Source organism: Augochlora pura, chromosome 1 (genome assembly GCF_028453695.1).
Source record: "Augochlora pura isolate Apur16 chromosome 1, APUR_v2.2.1, whole genome shotgun sequence".
In the NCBI taxonomy this organism is placed as follows: domain Eukaryota; kingdom Metazoa; phylum Arthropoda; class Insecta; order Hymenoptera; family Halictidae; genus Augochlora; species Augochlora pura.
Window position 1 is genome coordinate 21,275,369 of NC_135772.1, and position 17,235 is coordinate 21,292,603.

Below are 17,235 nucleotides of genomic sequence, written 5' to 3' on the forward strand. Positions count from 1 at the left end.
AATGAAAATCCTGCAAATAGAGTTTGCAAGACACGCGAGAACAATTATTGGAAATAAAGACTGCTACAAGTTTTAGGAATGCATGTTTATTTCGCGTAGTTCAACGATATAACAAATATAACGTTTTACTTGGTTTTTCTGCCGTTGCCGCAGCACCAAAGAATCAACCTTTTTTTCGTTTCAATTGGACGCGAATTTGTCTACTCGATCGCTCGGAATACTTCACAGTTGGACGTTCGGTTTTTATCGTTCGTCAGATTTGGCAATGACTCGAGCTGTCGTGGAAAACCGAAACGGAAATTGCGTGCCCGACGCCCCGTTGTCCATGTAAAAACGAGTTGGACGCGACGCGCAAAGGTCCTGTGACGGAGAAAGGAAAAATTTCGTCCATCGCGATATTAATTAAGGTGTGAAGAATATCGTAGATCGAAAGAGCCTCGGTCGGTCGCCGGCTCCAGTACGCGCGCCGGGCCGGGCCGAGTCGAGCCGAGCCGCCTTGCATCAGCGTCCAAGGAATTTTCAAATATTTCCGGGCAGACGCCCGATAAATTCTCGGAGCTAGAAAATATTTCCGATAGCCAACCGACAATCTGCTCACCTTGCGGACCTTCCTCGCAAGGACAGCTCTTTCTCCACTCTCTCTCTCTCTCTCTCTCTCTCTCTCTCTCTCTCTCTCTCTCTCTCTCTCTCTCTCTCTCTCTCTCTCTCTCTCTCTCTGCCCCCCTCTCTCTATAATATATATATACCTCTGCCTCTTCTCTATCTTCGTTTTCCGTGCTCGCTCCGCCTTTCGGAAAAGAGGAAATACAGTTACCGCGCGTCTGTGCGCACACAGAGAAGTCGCGCGCAGTACCTTTTGCTTAAATTTAAATTTTACCGTGGATAAGATAAACCGCGACACCTTGGATTTTCTTTCTGCGAAAGCGCCTCTAAAAGGGAGAGAAGGGAATGAAAAAGGGAAAGCTTCGAATGCGCGCGGCAGCTTAAACGCGGAGCACAAGTAGCTCTCGCGTACGAGCAGCGTGTAAAGTCTAAAGAATCAAGAAGCTTCCTTTGATCTAGAATTCTTTCCTAATGTTGGAGCAGCTTTCGGTCTTTGCTCGTTCTTTCAGTTCTCCGCGTTTATCTCTGGCATGGATCCTAGACAGTGTCAACGTTTCGATGACGCGAGAGACTCTTCGACGTTCGGATGGAGAGGCGGTTTCTCGTTTGTTTAAAAATTGCGAGGCAGCCGATGATTGCAAACTGGTCTTTGTTTGTGAAATATTTCGTTCAACAGCCTTATCTTGAACTGCCCCGTTTGTTTTGCACAGCGGGTTAAAAGAATTGTAGATTTTAATATCGAAACGAAGGATCGATCGAGCATCTCGAAAAGATTAGTAGGGGTTGCCAGCAAACCCTACTAGGAGAGCTACTGATTGCAGCGATGCTGCAGGTAGGCCCTGTAGCAAATATTCTGATCCACTTTCGATCTCTATTTTTGTGTAGGGCAAAGTCATCAAAGTAACTATTTAACCCCTTATCCCATGCCAGCTAACGCGGGCGCGTTCGAAAAAGCCAGGACACCGTTGATTCGTATTTCTCCGTTGCCAACGATCGACAACAGGGTCGCTGGTCGATGCGCGTAGAAACAGAATTCCAACGATTCTTTCGACCTTTTTTTTGCATCGACAATCAATTGTCGTGAAAAGTATCTGCAGGAATTTCTGGCGAATCAATTTAAACGGGCAACGAATCATGACCGCGCGGAGATTCGCGAAGAGCGTGTGGAGCGCGGCGGTGGCAGCGGCAGCGGCAGCGACAGCGACTGCGACTGCGACAGCGACAGGTTGCGCGGTTAACCGGTGGTGCCCGGACACGCGTTTAGAGATGAAAAGACTTTCCGTGCACGGGAAAGGGCCGAACGAACGTGTTGCGGAGCAGGACCGAGAAAAAATGGGAAGAGGCGGACAGTGGCGGAGGACGAGTCCGACAAATAGAGGGAATTAAAAGTAATCACGCACATATTTACGCGGACGATGAACAGAATGGTTGCGTCAACCGCAAAAATGTAACTGTACGCGAACTGCAGGTGTATGCACTCGACCGTCGAGTGTGCAACAGTGGCAGCCACGGGGAGAACGGACAAGCGAATAGCTAGAAAGAGATACAGCGAAGAGAAGAGGAGGAGGTGGAGAGAGAAAGAGGGAGCGAAATGGCGACAATGCGCGGGTGGGGAGCGCGAGGGGATGAAGGTTGAAACCGGGAAACAGTCTCGACGCTTGCGACTCGTTGGCAGGCGCAAAGCGGGACAGAGACAGAGAGAGAGAGGGGAAGGGTGAAACGAGTATTCGTGTACTCGTGTACTCGTGTACTCGTGTATTCGAGTATTCGAGAGCGAGGAAATACGGCACGAGTAGCTTTGCAGCTGAAATTTTCCAATCCACGCGCGTTTCGTACATGCCGTTGACGCAATTCGCAACGTTAACAATTATTTCGACGGAATACGTTTTCGGGTTGAAACAAGATCGTCGAATGGAATTTTATGGTATCCTGCCTACGCATACATTGTTGCGTTTACCTTCGCGTCCGCGTTAATTGCTCGCGTCATATTCTTCTCGGATTTCAGTGCTGCTTTGCTTTGCGCGTGGCTGTTATCGTTTGCGCGATATAGATTTTGTCGGACGATACGTTAGTTTTTCTCGCGGAGGATGCCATTGCGAAACGACTCGGGGGTTTATCGCTGAACATCGCGTTTCGCGGCGTTCCCCATGCATCGTTCATGCGTGGAGCTAAAAAATGGTTTCGCCGGAAATCCTCGGACGCGCGCGGTTTAACCTGTCGACGCGACGAACCTGACACAGGAACTCGAAGTCGAACCGCCTAGCCGCGCCACGTTCTTCCGACCGAACGCGGCGCGTTTCTTCTTGCATTATTGATTGTCCACGTATCGTTGAACGGCTAGGACCGCGCGATTGGATCATCGTCTAACTTTAATTAGCGGTAGTAGTCGCGTACGCTTGGTAGAGGTGCCTGTCGTTGCAACTGCGAGTAACGGAGAAGTTGGAGGTTGTTGAACACGCGGGGTCGTGCTCGTATCGTCGTATCGCGCGTCGATTGAACGCGAGAACGGGAACGGGAACGAGAACGAGAACGAGATCGAGAACAAGAACGAGAGCGAGAGCGCAACCGGTAAATGGCACGGCCACGTTCCGCTTGTTCTACAACCGCTTCTAGATAGCATACACTCGGAGGAACGCGCGCCTACCGACACAAACACGTGGCCGGCTGTTGGCTGCCTTCTGGTCGTCTTCTGGCTGTTTGCTCGCGACTCGCGTTCGCGTTCGCGTTCGCTTTCGCGATCGCACCCGCGCGCCGGCTGTACCTCCACAGTCGACGGTGCATAGAGTGCAGAATGCACAGCGTCGTCGAGTTCGGAGCGGTGGCCTGCTGCTGCTGCTGCTGCTGCTGGCTGTTGTTCACAGCGTGCCGGCGCGCAGCGCGAGCGCGGGAGTTTCCCGATTACGTATCATTATTCCGTACGGTTGCTCGAGCTCCTACCTCGCGCCACGTTCGCAACTGGATTACCGTTTGTAACGTGTCCCGCATCCGTCCTTCTCTTCTCTAACTCTTTTCTCCATCGTCGCCTTCGACACCCAATTTTGAATCAGTCGCACGAGATTTTCGAATTTATTTTCGGGCAAATTGTCCGGCGTTTACGGTCACCGTGAGAATGGCAGTGTCGTTGAGACGAGGTTCCATCGGCATCCGGGAGGAAAGCGCGAGCCCAGCGGGCGTCGAGCGGCCGTCGAACAGGCGGAAGTAAAAGCGGCCTGAACAATGTTACTGTCGGACGACGTGCCTTTGGCATTGGAGGTCGAAGTCGCCACTATTAGATTGAGGTTCGGCGGTGGGCACGGTTGCCGCCGTCGCATCGGTTTACAATATCGTAAATCGCTTGCTAACCAGTTGGCCCTGTGGTATGCTAGGAATTCGGTTGTTACTCTCCTCCCTGTCCTTCCTTGCTCTCCTCTCCTCTCTCTCTCTCTCTCTCTCAGTGTGTGTGTGTGTCTATCTATCCATCTATCCTATCAACCCATCTTACGCTCTCTCGCTCTCTCTTCACGTTTCATCGAATAGGAAGATATCATAGGGTGGCGTAGAGCGGGAAGAGGAGGAAGAGGAGGGGGAGGAGAGTGGGAGGGATTATTCTTGACTGTCGGCCCAATCGAACATCATCGTGCATCGTTTCCAAGCCGAGCATCTCCGTCGTTGCGGCAAACGGGCAAATTCACTTGGCTCTGCTATGCACCCTTGAATGGACCACGAGTTATTCGTAGCTGCGATCGCTCCCAGAATCTTCCTCGGTCCGTCTCCCTACTAATTTGCTCCGTATCGTAACGAGACTCGCGATACTGGAATATCGAACGCGAGACATGCCACGAGTAATTAACATGATTCCGTCGTTGCATTTCACTGGTGGGATTTCCGCTGAATCGTACGCTGGCTACTGGACTTTATAGGCGGTTACAAATTTCTCTAAAATAATGTAGCGGTGCGTCGTTAGAATTTCGTTAAACGTCGATTCGTTCCATCTTCCGAGGACAATTCGAGGAAAGATAGACAGCGGAAGCACAAACGCTGGAATCTTCTTATAATTAACAAATTAGTGGATCGGCGATAAAAAGGAGGGAAGTGAGAAAGCAAAGAAAATAGAGCGAATGGAACAGCGGCGGAGGGTAGGTGCGGAGCGAGAGCGCGATGCGCGAAGAACGATTTGGTAGCGTTAAGGGAAACGAAGGCTTCTACACCTCCAAACTGACAAAAGCGTGCGGTAATTACCGGCTTTGTTTCTATTGAAAAGAGAAGCAATCTGCATTTGTAAATTGTATGCTTCCGACGGTTTCCATTTGCGCCAGGACGAGGCGCTGCTTCTCGTCGCGCCACGCCACGCCGAGCCACGCCGCGCCGAGATAGGAGGCGTAGGAGGTGGATTATCGTGATGAAGAGGCGAACCGGGATGGTTACCTGTGGGGTGGATTGTGTAAAATCAAACGGATGCCTCAGTCGTGTTAATTGTGTGCCGGTAATCCATTGCTATCCTCCCCCATGTCCTCTTCCAGTGTTATCTAAACCGTAACAAACGATGAGTGGGCTGCGCGTACGTTGATGCGCGTACTATTCGCAGCATGCGCGGGGGAATACGCTGTCGGTAGAGACGCATCGATGCGTTTATCGCGATTGTACAGTGCTGCGGCAGCGGTTAAGGGGAAACTCCGCGCCAACGATTAAAAAAAGATCGATTTAGTTGTTCTTAAAGAACTTTGCGGAGATACTCTGCGCGCAGCATTCTACGATAGGGTCGATCTCCAACGGAGCATGTAACGGAAATATAAAAAATGCTTTTCATAGATTTCGGTAACTCGAACCGCATGCTAAAAATTTCATTGAAATCGGTTTCGCGTGGACGAGACGTCGGAGCAAATTCAAATCGTTCTCGGTCGGTTTGAAAAGTTGTTCGAATACTTTTTGCCAGGAGGAATGCACGCGCAGTTGCCTCATCTACCGGCTCGATTCTCGTCGATGCTCAGACGAAAGAAACGTTTAAGGAAAAATTGAAATTTCTTCCGACGTTTGCGCAAGATGCTCGATCTTTGAACCGGTTGGTATTCTAGGGTGGTCGCTTCGCGTCGCGTCGCGTCGCGTCGCATCGTGGTTGGGAAATCGAAAAGTCCAATCGCGGAGAAAGAAGGAAAAAAGAGCGAATAGAATCCGTTGCGCCGCGCGTAATGCTCGTTCGATGAAGTCAACCAATTAGCACGCTTATCAGGAAGGCTAATGGAGGTCGTGTTCAAGCCGCGGAACGCATCTCGACTTCTGCGCTAGTAGCGCATCGAGAGACGTTTCGTTCGAATTGCCCCGGGTGCAACGAGTGTTCGCATCTCGCGACCCTAGACGATGCGTTTCGGTGCCTATGCCACCGAAGCAGTTTTTTCAATTAGCCGAATGTGGCATTTATAGCGTTACGATCCAACGATTGCGGTCGTTATCTCGACGTTGCTAGACGCTCCTCGACAGATAGGAGAAAATAGTTGTTACGCGATTCGCGTCGATTCAAAAACAATGAACATCTCTTAGGGACGCTTCGCCATGGTCGCTATCGAATATTTCTTTCCTGTCGATTGCTTCTCGCGAAAATCCATCGAACCGAGAGAAAAGGAAGAACAAGAGGGAGAAAGAGAGGGAGATTCGTAACTCTGGGAACGCAATATTTAATCGTTTTCATCAATTGATTACGAAATCTTTCAAAGTACGGCACATCGCCGACCATCGACACTTTGATAGAATTAGTAAATGTTCATCGAGTGAAATAAAAATCTGTAGCAATAAAATAATGTTGGTAAACTTTTGCTTGCGCAGACAGGACGCGGTGCGCGTATATGTACATACGTTTGCACAGGACAGACACGCGCACGATTCATGCATGCGCATATAACGCCGCGTAGGTACGCGTTAGCTCCACCTAACGGCCCGGGGCATCGTTCTCGATGTCTCGATGATGCCTAAGGCAGGGTTCATCCTCGAAATTCCTTTCCGCGTAGAGAAGAGCGTTCCCCGAGACTTCGCATTCTTTCCTAGATACTCAACTTTATACCCGGAAGCCTGCCTTGTCGTGGATTTTTCAACGGGCCTCGAAACGGTGGGACAAAAGAATGCGCGTATTCGCAGCCGCGAGCGAGACGGAAGAGTAAATAAACGAATGGCATTCGCTTACGTCGATCTTCCCTTGTGCGAGTAAATCTTATTTTTTGTATCGCGCGGCACCCAGCGCCGTTCGAAATGCCTAGGGGGTAGTAGCTAGAGCTGAGCGCTTATCCTTCTGGAACCGCTCTAGTCGAGCACGACCGAGAATTTCACGATAAGGCCGGGTCCCGGCTGTCAAACGTAGAATCGACAGCAATTGTACGGGATCCGCTGTTCGTATCTGCCGCGCCACGGCTGTCGGTTGCTGCCGGTTGCTGCCGGTTGCTGCCGGTTGCTACCGGTTGCTGCCGGTTGCTACCGGTTGCTGCCGACGCGACGTCGCCTCGACGTAAAATAGATTACGGAATTACGAACGGTTACCAAAACCAGACTTTGTCCAGCGGAAAAAAAACAAGGAAAATTTCAATTATTTTCCGCTCGGCACGCTAACCCTCTATGGAATTTTATTACCAGAATTTTCTAGAACTCGATAAAATTCCATTTTTCGATCGTAGTTTGATCGCGTTGCAAGAAACGTGTTCGAAATATTTCGCAAACTGAAAAAATGCAATCCAAGAATGCGTTGCAGAAAATATTTCGTAAAAATATTTTGCAGAGCACCGAATCGATACGTTTCGTTTCTATCCAGAACCCCGGTACTCGAATTTTACATCTATTTCAGAACTCTTACAACTTGGAGTTGCACCGAAAACCGATTGCCTCGAATCCAAGAGAAGATGGCGGCATTGTTGCGCATCTTGGTTGAAGCAGCGCGCGAAAACGGCTCTGGGTCCTCTCGATCGCAGGATAGCGAAACGGCGCTTCGTTGCGCTCGCAACGCGATACGCGCTGCTCGTTTGTTCGCACAGGCGGCCGACGTCGCTCGCCTCCACGCTTTCCGAAGATGCTCGCGAGCGTAACCGCGACGCAAGTCGCTGGCTCGTCGATTACGAGAGCCGGTGATTTCACTGCGTGGTCGTGTGAAAGTCGAAATACGTCCGGTCGCTTACAGTTTAGAGCCGATGCAACGAAAACACGGTCTCGTCGCGCGCGCGCGTTCTCGTTGCATAGCACAGTGCCGCATACTATCCATTTGCCGCCTATACGCGCCGATGCCGACGCGACGCCCGCGCCCTATCATAACCTATCATAATCCGTATCATAATCATAATTCGTAATAATATCGGGATGGATTAGATTCGCTGAGTATAGGTCTTTTCCCAGAACGTATCGTCAACGACAGCTTTCAAAATATTCGTTTATCTCGTTTCACGAGATCGTTCTGAACAGAAATCGTTGATCGTCGTCGGTGCGACGCGCAACATTGTTCCACTTTGAAAGTTCTCCTTCGAAATAGCATACCGACCGACAGCGATTACGCGTTTCGTCGCCCCTATTATGAATTAGATGCAACGCGAACGCGAGCATTTTGCGAAAAATGACATTCGTAGGATCGTTTTAGTTGAGAACGCGGGCACGACTCTCTCTCTCTCTCTCTCTCTCTCTCTCTCTCTCTCTCTCTCTCTCTCTCTCTCTCGATAACGAACCCTCGGCGTTCGAAAGCAATTGTAGCGTGGAACGTGGAGGGTTCGGAAAACTTGCGAGTTGCGAATTGTGACGCGCCGAAATGCGATGCTTTCGACCTCTCGAGTTGGTTTTAAACTGAAAATGTGCTGCACAGTTTTAGGAGAAAATCGTGTTCCGCATCCGCCGCTATCGTTACGTTTTCGAGCCCTTTTGTTCCTAGGAGCGCGATACTCGCCGCCGATAATTCCGTATCCAAAAGATACTTCTCGAAAATAACTCCTCTCGCGATCTCACGATTATTTATGTCGACAAGCTCATGGTTTTCTACATGTGTGATCTCACTGTCTGCATTATAGGTGTACCCACGTCGCCGTCATCCTGACCTGCCCGAGAAATCCTCATGAAAGACTGGGAACTCAGTACTCAGAATAGCATCGGTATTGTAGCCATTTCTTTTTATTTATTCCTCTTCTGTTTCTGCTTCTGTCTCTGCCTCTGTCTCTGCCTCTGTCTCTGCCTCTGTCTCTGCCTCTGTTTCACTTTCACTTTCCGTTTTTGTTTCTGTTTCTGCTTCTCCTCTTTTTTTCTTTTCCTTTCAACGATTCGTATTCGATTCGCGATCATTTCTTTCCTATCTCGTACGTTTCGTAAAAAGTTGTTCCATCTCTCGTTTAACGAACCGAATGCTGCGAAGATTGGTTCCACGATAGTTGTAGCGTTGTGCCGGTACCAAAAGTTGACGCTACTATTATTCGGAAAAGTTTCCCAATTATGAGTTCCATGTTTCCCGCGACAAATTCTTCCAATCGTTTCAATTTTTCGGATCAATATTTTGCACGGTATTCTTGTAGCTGTTTCGTCGACGACAACGAAATCGAATAATGCGAGTCTTCGCGAAGGACCGAGTAACGCCCGTGCATAGGATACGGTGGCGGACGAGCTTCTAGAAACCGGGAGACCGTTCTCTTAGGACCCTCGGCTCTCCGACAAACGGTGCGAAAAATGCAGTTCGTGCAAGGTACGTCAGTCATCTTTTCCGTTAACTGTTTTCAACGAAACGGTTCCTTTTTTCGTAAAGTGTGCAAGCATCGTAGATTCGATGGGCGCGGAATAACGATTCCGCGTAACGTCTCTCGACGCGTCTTTAACGTAAACTTTTCGTGCGCGAGAAAGAAGGCGAAGCGAAGAGTAAGAAAGCGTAGTCGGTGCGATATCGCGATAATTGTCCTCGTTGGCCGGCTTCCGGCTCTTCGTCGGATCGATCGCCGTGGAACACAGAGGGTTGGAGCAAGTTGGACTGCGAACGCTTCAACGGTCGTCTTTTCCTCGAATTCGCAATGGATCCTCCCGTTTCGCTCTCCCTCTCCCTCTCTCTCTCCGTCTCCGTCTCCCTCTTCCTCTCTCTCTCTCTCTCTCTCTCTCTCTCTCTCTGTCTGTCTGTCTCTCTCCCGCTTATTCGTTCACCCATTCACTCTTCCTCTGTTGCTCGAAGCCGAGAGTGGCCGCAACCGCGAATTACTTCGCAATTTCCCGAAATTGCGCAATCCGTGCAGGCTAATGGCCACCAGGCTGTTTCTGGTCGGCCAGCCGGCCAGCCGGCCAGAGCAACGGTGGGGAGATCGTGTCGGGGTCGGGGGCGATGGTAACTCTCGTGTCTCGTGTACGCTGCGAGCTCCCAGCCCCGAGCCCCGAGCCCCGAGCCCCGAGCCCCGAGCCGCGAGGGATGGACCGTGGTGGGAGGCGGATGCGAGGGGACCATTAATTAAGCAAAATCATAAACTCGCCGGCGCACTATGGGGCAATCGCACGGCCGAACGCTGGAAAAAGTCATTTCGCAAAACTATGCTCACGGCGAAGCAAATTTTGACCAATAGTTGAACATATAACGTATACGGGCTATCGCTTCTTTTCTTCTTTTACCGCGGGTTCCTTTTTCAACGGAAGTTTGCATAAACTTTTCGAGATTTGTATTTTCTTGGGACGGCTTAACAATCGCGGCAGCAAAATTAAGAAACGAGTTGAGGAACGTATCGCGTTTGGCGCGCGCCTTGCCCGCAGTGGCGCGGCCTCGCATGGGGTGAGTTCGCCTGCTGCTACGGGCTTGACCCGACTCGATTTTTGGCTGAACGCAGCGAGGCGCGGATTAGCGCCCGGGAACGCGGTACAATCCCAAGACATGTCTAAACGCGAGGACCGTTACTTTCACGAACGCGAGAGCTCGCGGCGTTTTACTGCTGCTCTCCTCGCCATCGACCGCGTCGCGTTGGAGCTTGCGTCGGAAAGTATTTTATCATTGGCAGTGGTGACCGCGGTGCAGTGCGTTTACTCGTTCGTTCATTCTTTTGTTCCCTTTCTCTAATGCTGCTGCTGCTGCTGCTCTTGCTTCCGCTCTCTCCTGACCTGTTTTTATCTACCGGTTGCATGCGCGATAACCTCCGTTGCGATTCCAAATCGTGGCTCGAAGAGATCGATGCGTTTTACGAATTCGATCCTACAAACGGATTAGAAATCGCTGACGGTAGAAGACGATGCGTATCCGACGCAGAAAACAGGTTGGGTAGGGAAGAAAATCTATCCTTTTGCAAACAAATATTTCCAACATTTCGAAAAATCTTATTCGAGCTTATCGTTGATTAGCATTGTCGTCGTTATTGGCATCGGTATCGTCGTTACCGTTGCCGTTATCTTTACCGTTACAACGATACCGCGTAATTAGCGAAACACGCGAAAGCGCCGATTCGGTGGGCGAGTAATTCGATTTGCTCTCGTCGTTTTCTCGAACGTGAAACGCCAGCACCGTAATTACCGATCATCGAGCTAATTGTTCCCGACTGTTTCTTGCGATAACTTTATCGACGTCGACCCGAACGAGTTCAATTATGCGTCCGTCGAGACCGGGCCTCGAGTCGCGTGTGCCACCAGCATCGCGATACCGTACAAGCGTATTCGTCCTGCTCTCTTGCGCGCTGCTGGAAAAGAATGGAAAGTAAAAATGGCCGGTTTCGCTAACGTTGGACGCGCGGCGGTGGCGGCGGTGGCGGTGGCGACCGCCAGTAGACACCCGGCACCCGTCTCGCTAAAAATCCACCGATAGATCGAGATATATTCTCTAGCGCGTGCGGGGTGTCGGGCGTGGAGCGTGGAGCGTGGAGCGTTACGTGGTTTCGAAGGCGAGTATTAAAATAGCCAGCAGATTGTCCGGGCTATAAATCTGACCGTGCGATATCGCAATAGAACTGGCGAGGTTCGCCGCGCGCCGTTCGTACACCTTCTCTATTCGGAGATCGGTTGTTTGAATTTTCAGCGACGACCATAGTGTTCCCGGGGACCCGAATTTTCGGCAACTCGGGCCCGCATCGATTCCGAAAGGCGCTCGCTCGCTGGTCCAACGCGTGTACAATTTATTCCTTCGGTCGGATGTCTGGGTTTTAACAGTGGCCGAGCGAACGCGCGAACGAGGCGAACAGAGAAAGGAGGAGCGCACGAGAGAAATGGAGAAACGGAGAAACAGAGAAAAAGAGGGAGAAAAGGCTGGCGCGTATGTCGCAATGTCCCTTAACGGGTGACGGCTGTTGGAGAACCGGTCGACCTCGATACACCCCTACCCTTCTCCGTTTTACCCCTCTGCCCCGCGCACCGCCGCGCCAATATATGGATTCTTGATACAAGCATAATAGATACATACGTATCTCGCATGAATTTTGCACAATCGAGGCTGTCGTTTGCGCGCGTTCCCCTCGTCCCCCTCTTTAGAAAATCGTTTCTTCGCCGGTCTTATATTGTTCGCCGAAGGTGTTGTCTCACGTTTTTCATCCGTAACGCCTCCTCTATCGACTCGTCGCGGGATCTCCGTTCTTTTCCGTTCTTTTCCGTTCGCTCGCCGCCGCTTTATTCGCGCTTTGGTGTCTCGACGTCGTTCGAACGGAAAACAATTATGTCTATTACACGCTGTTTCCGGGTTTTCGTTACGGATGCGTGTCAGTTTGTTCCGCGTTTGGTCTAGTCTGCGCGAGACCGGTGCATAGACGAGAGAGTCCGTCGAAGCCCCGGTACAATTTTCCAGTCGCGAGCGACTCGACTCGACTCGACTCGACTCGACTCGACTCGACGGGTGGTGCTATTTAAGGTTTACTTCTACGAGGTCGACGGTGATACTACTCTTGGAACGATCGGTCGCGACGTTCGCGCGGTCTTGCCGGCTCAAACACGGTTGGAACACGGTCGACGCAAGCGGCGGTCGTCGTCGAGGCGGCTCGAGCTACTCCTTCCGAGATCAAAGGCAGCCGGATCGGTGCAAAGAAACGAATAATCGGCCAGCCAGAAGAACGGTTAACACGCGGTCGGTCCTTCTCCGACTGAAATCACGCCAAGGTGTACCGATGATCGTTAAAACGATCGAGCTTCGAGTCGACAAAAAGGGAAAGTTGTTTGTTTGTCGAGACCCCTAATGGCCGTCTTTGGACGAGTCGGTAATTGGCGCGTCCACGCACGTCCCTCCGCAGCCAGGCTTCCATTCTTTCTTCCTTCTTCCATTTCCTTTCTTTCTCCTTCCTTCCCCTTCCCCTTCCCCTTTCCCTTTCCCTTCCCCTTCCCCTTCTCCTTCTCCTTCCTTCTCTTTCCTCGGCCGGTCTCGCCTCTTTTCCCGTTGTCGTTTCTCTCGTTCCCTTCGACATTGTCTCGCTTGTCGCACTCGCGTTGCCACCCTGCTCTCTCGAGGCGCGGTTCTCGCCCACTCTTTCTCCGTACCGCGGATCCACGCGCCTCCTCGTTCGATCGTTTCAAGATACGCGACTCTGTCCTTGCCCTGCCGAATAGTTGACCGGAGACAGCCTGTTCGCGATTCCGCGAGAAACCCGCGCGGATCGTTCCGAGCCCGACTATAGGTTAGGTAGGGGGCCGTTGCCCGTAAAAATTGCACGCGGTGTCTTTCGTCGAACACCGCGTCGTCGTCGTCGACGCGCGTAACGCGAACGGTCGGTAGATGTAGATACGACTCGTAACTCGCGTTGCCGCCTACCAACGATACCAACGGTACCAACGAGAGCCACGGTAGCAACGGTACCAACCAACAGCACCAACGCCGGAGAAACGACGACGCGGGAGCTGCAATCGTGCGCGCGCGCGACTGTCACCCATCCGTTGTTACAACGCGACATAACTTTCCGGCCCAGACACGCTAGTCCGCGTAGCCGCGTAAACCCGTACCAGCGAGCCCCCAGCGGCGTTCTACGCTGAAATATTCTCAATGAAATTAGCGGCGGCCGGGAGTTGGTCGAGCTCGCGCGACAAACGATCATTCGTACCGTTTCATCTTGGCAGTGTTTAACGAACGCGTCTGCGATAATAGAGCGCCGCACAAAGGAACGGTAATTTAGTTTCCGCGTTGATACGCTTTCGGATACGTGTGCGCGGTCGCTATCGCGTTCGCGTTCGCGTTCGCGTTCCCGTTCCCGTTCCCGTTCCCATTCCCGTCCCCGTTCACGTTCCCGATCCTGTTCCCGTTGTACGCATGGTATACGCGCGACAGTTTTGTTTTCTACATTCCCCGCGGTTCATGGTGTTACGACGAAAATGTCAGAATTCCGATCCACGATGTTTTCTTGCGGTCAAATTGATCGCAACACAGTTTCGTGCCAACTCCGCGCCGAAGCCATCAAATTTGGGAGGTGGGAAACGAGAAAGATGGAAGAAGGAGGAAGCGGATTGGATGAAAGAAAAAAGAGACGAAGAACGAGGAAGAAAATGCAGAACATTCTCGTCGGTCGATCGATCGATCGATCGATTGCTCGTTTAACCCGGACAGAAACCGATTCAGAATCGATGCTCTCGGAAAAAAAAGTGTAGTTGAAGTTACGTGTTCCACGCATCCGGAACTACCGAACCGCCGCGCCGCGCCGCGCCGCGCCATCGGCTATCGACTATCAGCTATTTCGCTATTTGCGGTTTAGCGGTTTCGTAATAGGCTCGGTATCCTTCTAGACAAGGATCCCCGACTACTAGGACTGCGAGTACGACTACGACTACGCTTCCTCGTTATTGCGGTGAATCAACGGGCCACGTACCATTGCACCGCCCCGTCTCTTTCGTCAACCCCTCCTTCGCGTCCTCTTCTAATAGCCTTCCTTTACGTAAGCACTTTAACCGGAGACCAACCAATTACGAGCTCGTCACCTTCTTCTTCTTCTTCTTCTTCTTCTTCTTCTTTTCGACCCTGCCTTTTGTCCTCGACCGTCGTTGCTTTTCAATATACCTCAAATTATATATTTATATACCATGCAACCTTGACAACACTACTTCCAATTGTCATACTATTCATCGTACCCTCTAGACTGCTTTGCAACATTTTTCTTTCCTTTCTTCTTCCGTAACGAAGTAGCTTATTAATCGCAAGGACGAACGAATAATTAAAGGTAACCTATTATGTTGACAAGTAGCCTTAAATGAAATCTTAAACCTCGCTATATTTATGGCAATTCCAAACGAAATTATTCGATTTAATCATCGACCGTGATTTGTCCGACACGCGATTAAAATTGCCGTTCCCATCGATCGCGCTTTTCTATTTCGCGCAAGAAACGGCGAATGAATTTTCTCGATGCAATTATTGAAAATCGTAACACTTTCCACGATATTTAGAGAATTTGTAGCTTCTTTGTGGCAGCACGTTCGTCATTTTTCTCGCATTAGGATTCAACGCGATAAATCGTAAATTAGACTCGCAAAGAGGATGAAATTATCGCTCGAGGCACTTTGCGAGGCTCGAGAGAGCTCGGTTCAGGTGCATTTCTATGCGCGAGTCGAGCGAGCGATATTCCTAGCTCCTCGCGAGTGCCGCTCGACCGAGACCAATCCCTTTCCGCGCATGAATCATCGTTACGTTTCTAGTTTCTACGAACGCGCGCTAAATTACGAATCGCGTTTCCTCGCGGCCAATGGACGACCGAAAGCAGTTGCCGTACAGCGGCGGGCGCGGACGCGGAAATATGACGCGGAACCCGCGTGCCGCGTGCCGCGTGCCGCTTGCCTCTACGTGCGCAATCTTTGGACCAGGCTCGCAGCGAATGGAAGAAACCGAGGAATTATCTTTGCCGGAAGGACAAGCGCCGCGCTTCGCTCGTAATTTCGAACAACGGAACGCGTTGTTGCTCTTCTCCTCGTTGTCTCGTTCGCCTGCGAAATTAAACGAATCGCGTCGCATGTACCGTCAATTTTACCAATTTTACCAAAATTCTATTAATATCCGACTCCGATATTTGCTCCGTGGAACACCGAATTCGCGCAGCGGGACAATTGTTCGCAAAGATCGATTCGCGAACCTGGAACGAGCGAACGAACGAATCGCGTGTTCCCGTTCGGTCGCGTAATTGCGCGTCGCATTATTCAAACGATCCGCGTGCGCACCACTGTCGTGTTTACACGCGTTTGCGCACACGCACTTGTGCGCGTCGCTGCCGCGGTGCGTGTGTGGGTGTACCGTGAACGGTCGGTAATGAGCGCGCAGTGGCGTAGAGGGCTGTGTGATTCTAGACGCATCGACGCGTTGTTTTCACCTTTCCTTTTCCCATCGTCCCTTCTTTTCATAGATTTCCGCGCGATCGGCGATCGGCGATCGGCGATCGACGATTCTCTTGGTCGCCTTTATTTTTCTTCCTACTATCACCTTATTTAATTGAGCAATCGAGCAAACGATTCGAGTGCTTCGACTCGGATACGATGCGAAAAGCTTGGAAATTTCGAACGCCAGACTTCTCTCCAGCCGCTTTGCGAATCCGAAATAAGAAAAATCGCTGGCCGTGCCGTTGAAACGAACGATTAGATCTCGTTTACGGTCAAGTAGCAAACTACCTTCCCGATTTCAGCGATTACCCGAATCGATACCGTAGCGACGCGAAATTATCCTCGGAGTATGTAGGGTATTACGCGAACGAAATATGCGCCAACTTTTCTGCCTTTTCTACATTAGTGGACCGTGTGCGGATCGGGGTAAATGTCGCGGAGGAATGCGGCAAACGATATTTACGCGGGCACATTATTTTATCCGCGGGTCGCCGATAACGCGAACGAACGTGCGCGTCGTTGCGCGCGACGCGGCCGTAAACAGCATCGACGGCATCGACGGCATCGACGACAGGAATCGAGTCGCGCGAGTCGTCGAGTGTACACGGCACGTGGCACGAGGCGCGAGGCGAGAGCCGCGAAACGGTTGCGCGGCGGCGACTGTGCGTGATGCGCGGCTAATTCGCTTATCCGAAGCACACGATCGCATCGGTCCGGATCGTGCTGATTTTTCGTTCGCTCGCGCGCCTCGCGTTATCGGATAAATGAGCAAAGGTTCGACGAGCGTAATCGTCGGGTTGCGTCCGCGACAGCGTTTCTACGCCCGATCGCTTCCAACGCACGCACCTACATCCGCGCGCGCGATGTTTTCGAATTTCTCTTACGGCCTAATAAACTCGACTAAACTGTAAGGGAAGAGCTTTAGCGGCGGTAGACCGAGGCAGGACTTCAATTATCGCGGCTTTTACGTCCTTTCGGGTTGTCTAAGGGGTCTTTCGGACGGGTCGACTCCACCGTAAATGAATTTCGCAATAAAGTTGCAACGGGCAAAGGGTGGCCATAAAATGAAATAAAGCGTTGCTGGCTGGCTGGCTCGTCCTTATGCCCAGCTCGTGCACGGCAGTGTCTCGCGCATAATAAATCATTCTTAGTCGCCTCCGTGGACGCGACGCGACGCGACGCGACGCCGCGCGGCGCATCCCTGTGCGACGCCATGCGACGAAATGAAGCGGGACGAGACGAGACGTCAGCTTCGAACCTCTCCGCCTTCCTATACCTGCGAATAATACAACTCCTTGCAAAAAGTATTCCATCATCTTTTAAAACGAAATCATTTCTTTCAGCCCAGACTAGACGACTTGAATTTGTTTCATCGTTAAAACTCGCTGCACCATAACTGAAATAGGTGGCAAAATAATATCATCTTTA

The 17,235-nt window shown here is 51.2% G+C and overlaps 1 protein-coding gene across 13 annotated transcripts in view; it reads left to right on the forward strand.

The window, feature by feature from the left end:
- The window catches only part of Scalloped (TEA domain transcription factor 1 homolog scalloped), an 89,515-nt gene that overhangs the window by 26,190 nt on the left and 46,090 nt on the right, over nt 1-17,235 (forward strand). For 8 of the 13 annotated variants that reach the window (XM_078184109.1, XM_078184072.1, XM_078184081.1 and 5 more), the window contains one exon: nt 8,607-8,687. The exons of 1 other annotated variant lie outside the window; for it this stretch is intronic. In XM_078184109.1, coding sequence (XP_078040235.1) covers nt 8,651-8,687 — 37 coding nt within the window. In that variant the 5' untranslated portion in view covers nt 8,607-8,650. Of the gene's footprint in view, nt 1-8,606; nt 8,688-9,101; nt 9,269-17,235 lie in introns of all 13 variants that reach the window. 4 more of the 13 variants (XM_078184154.1, XM_078184164.1, XM_078184136.1 and 1 more) reach the window with 1 other exon arrangement.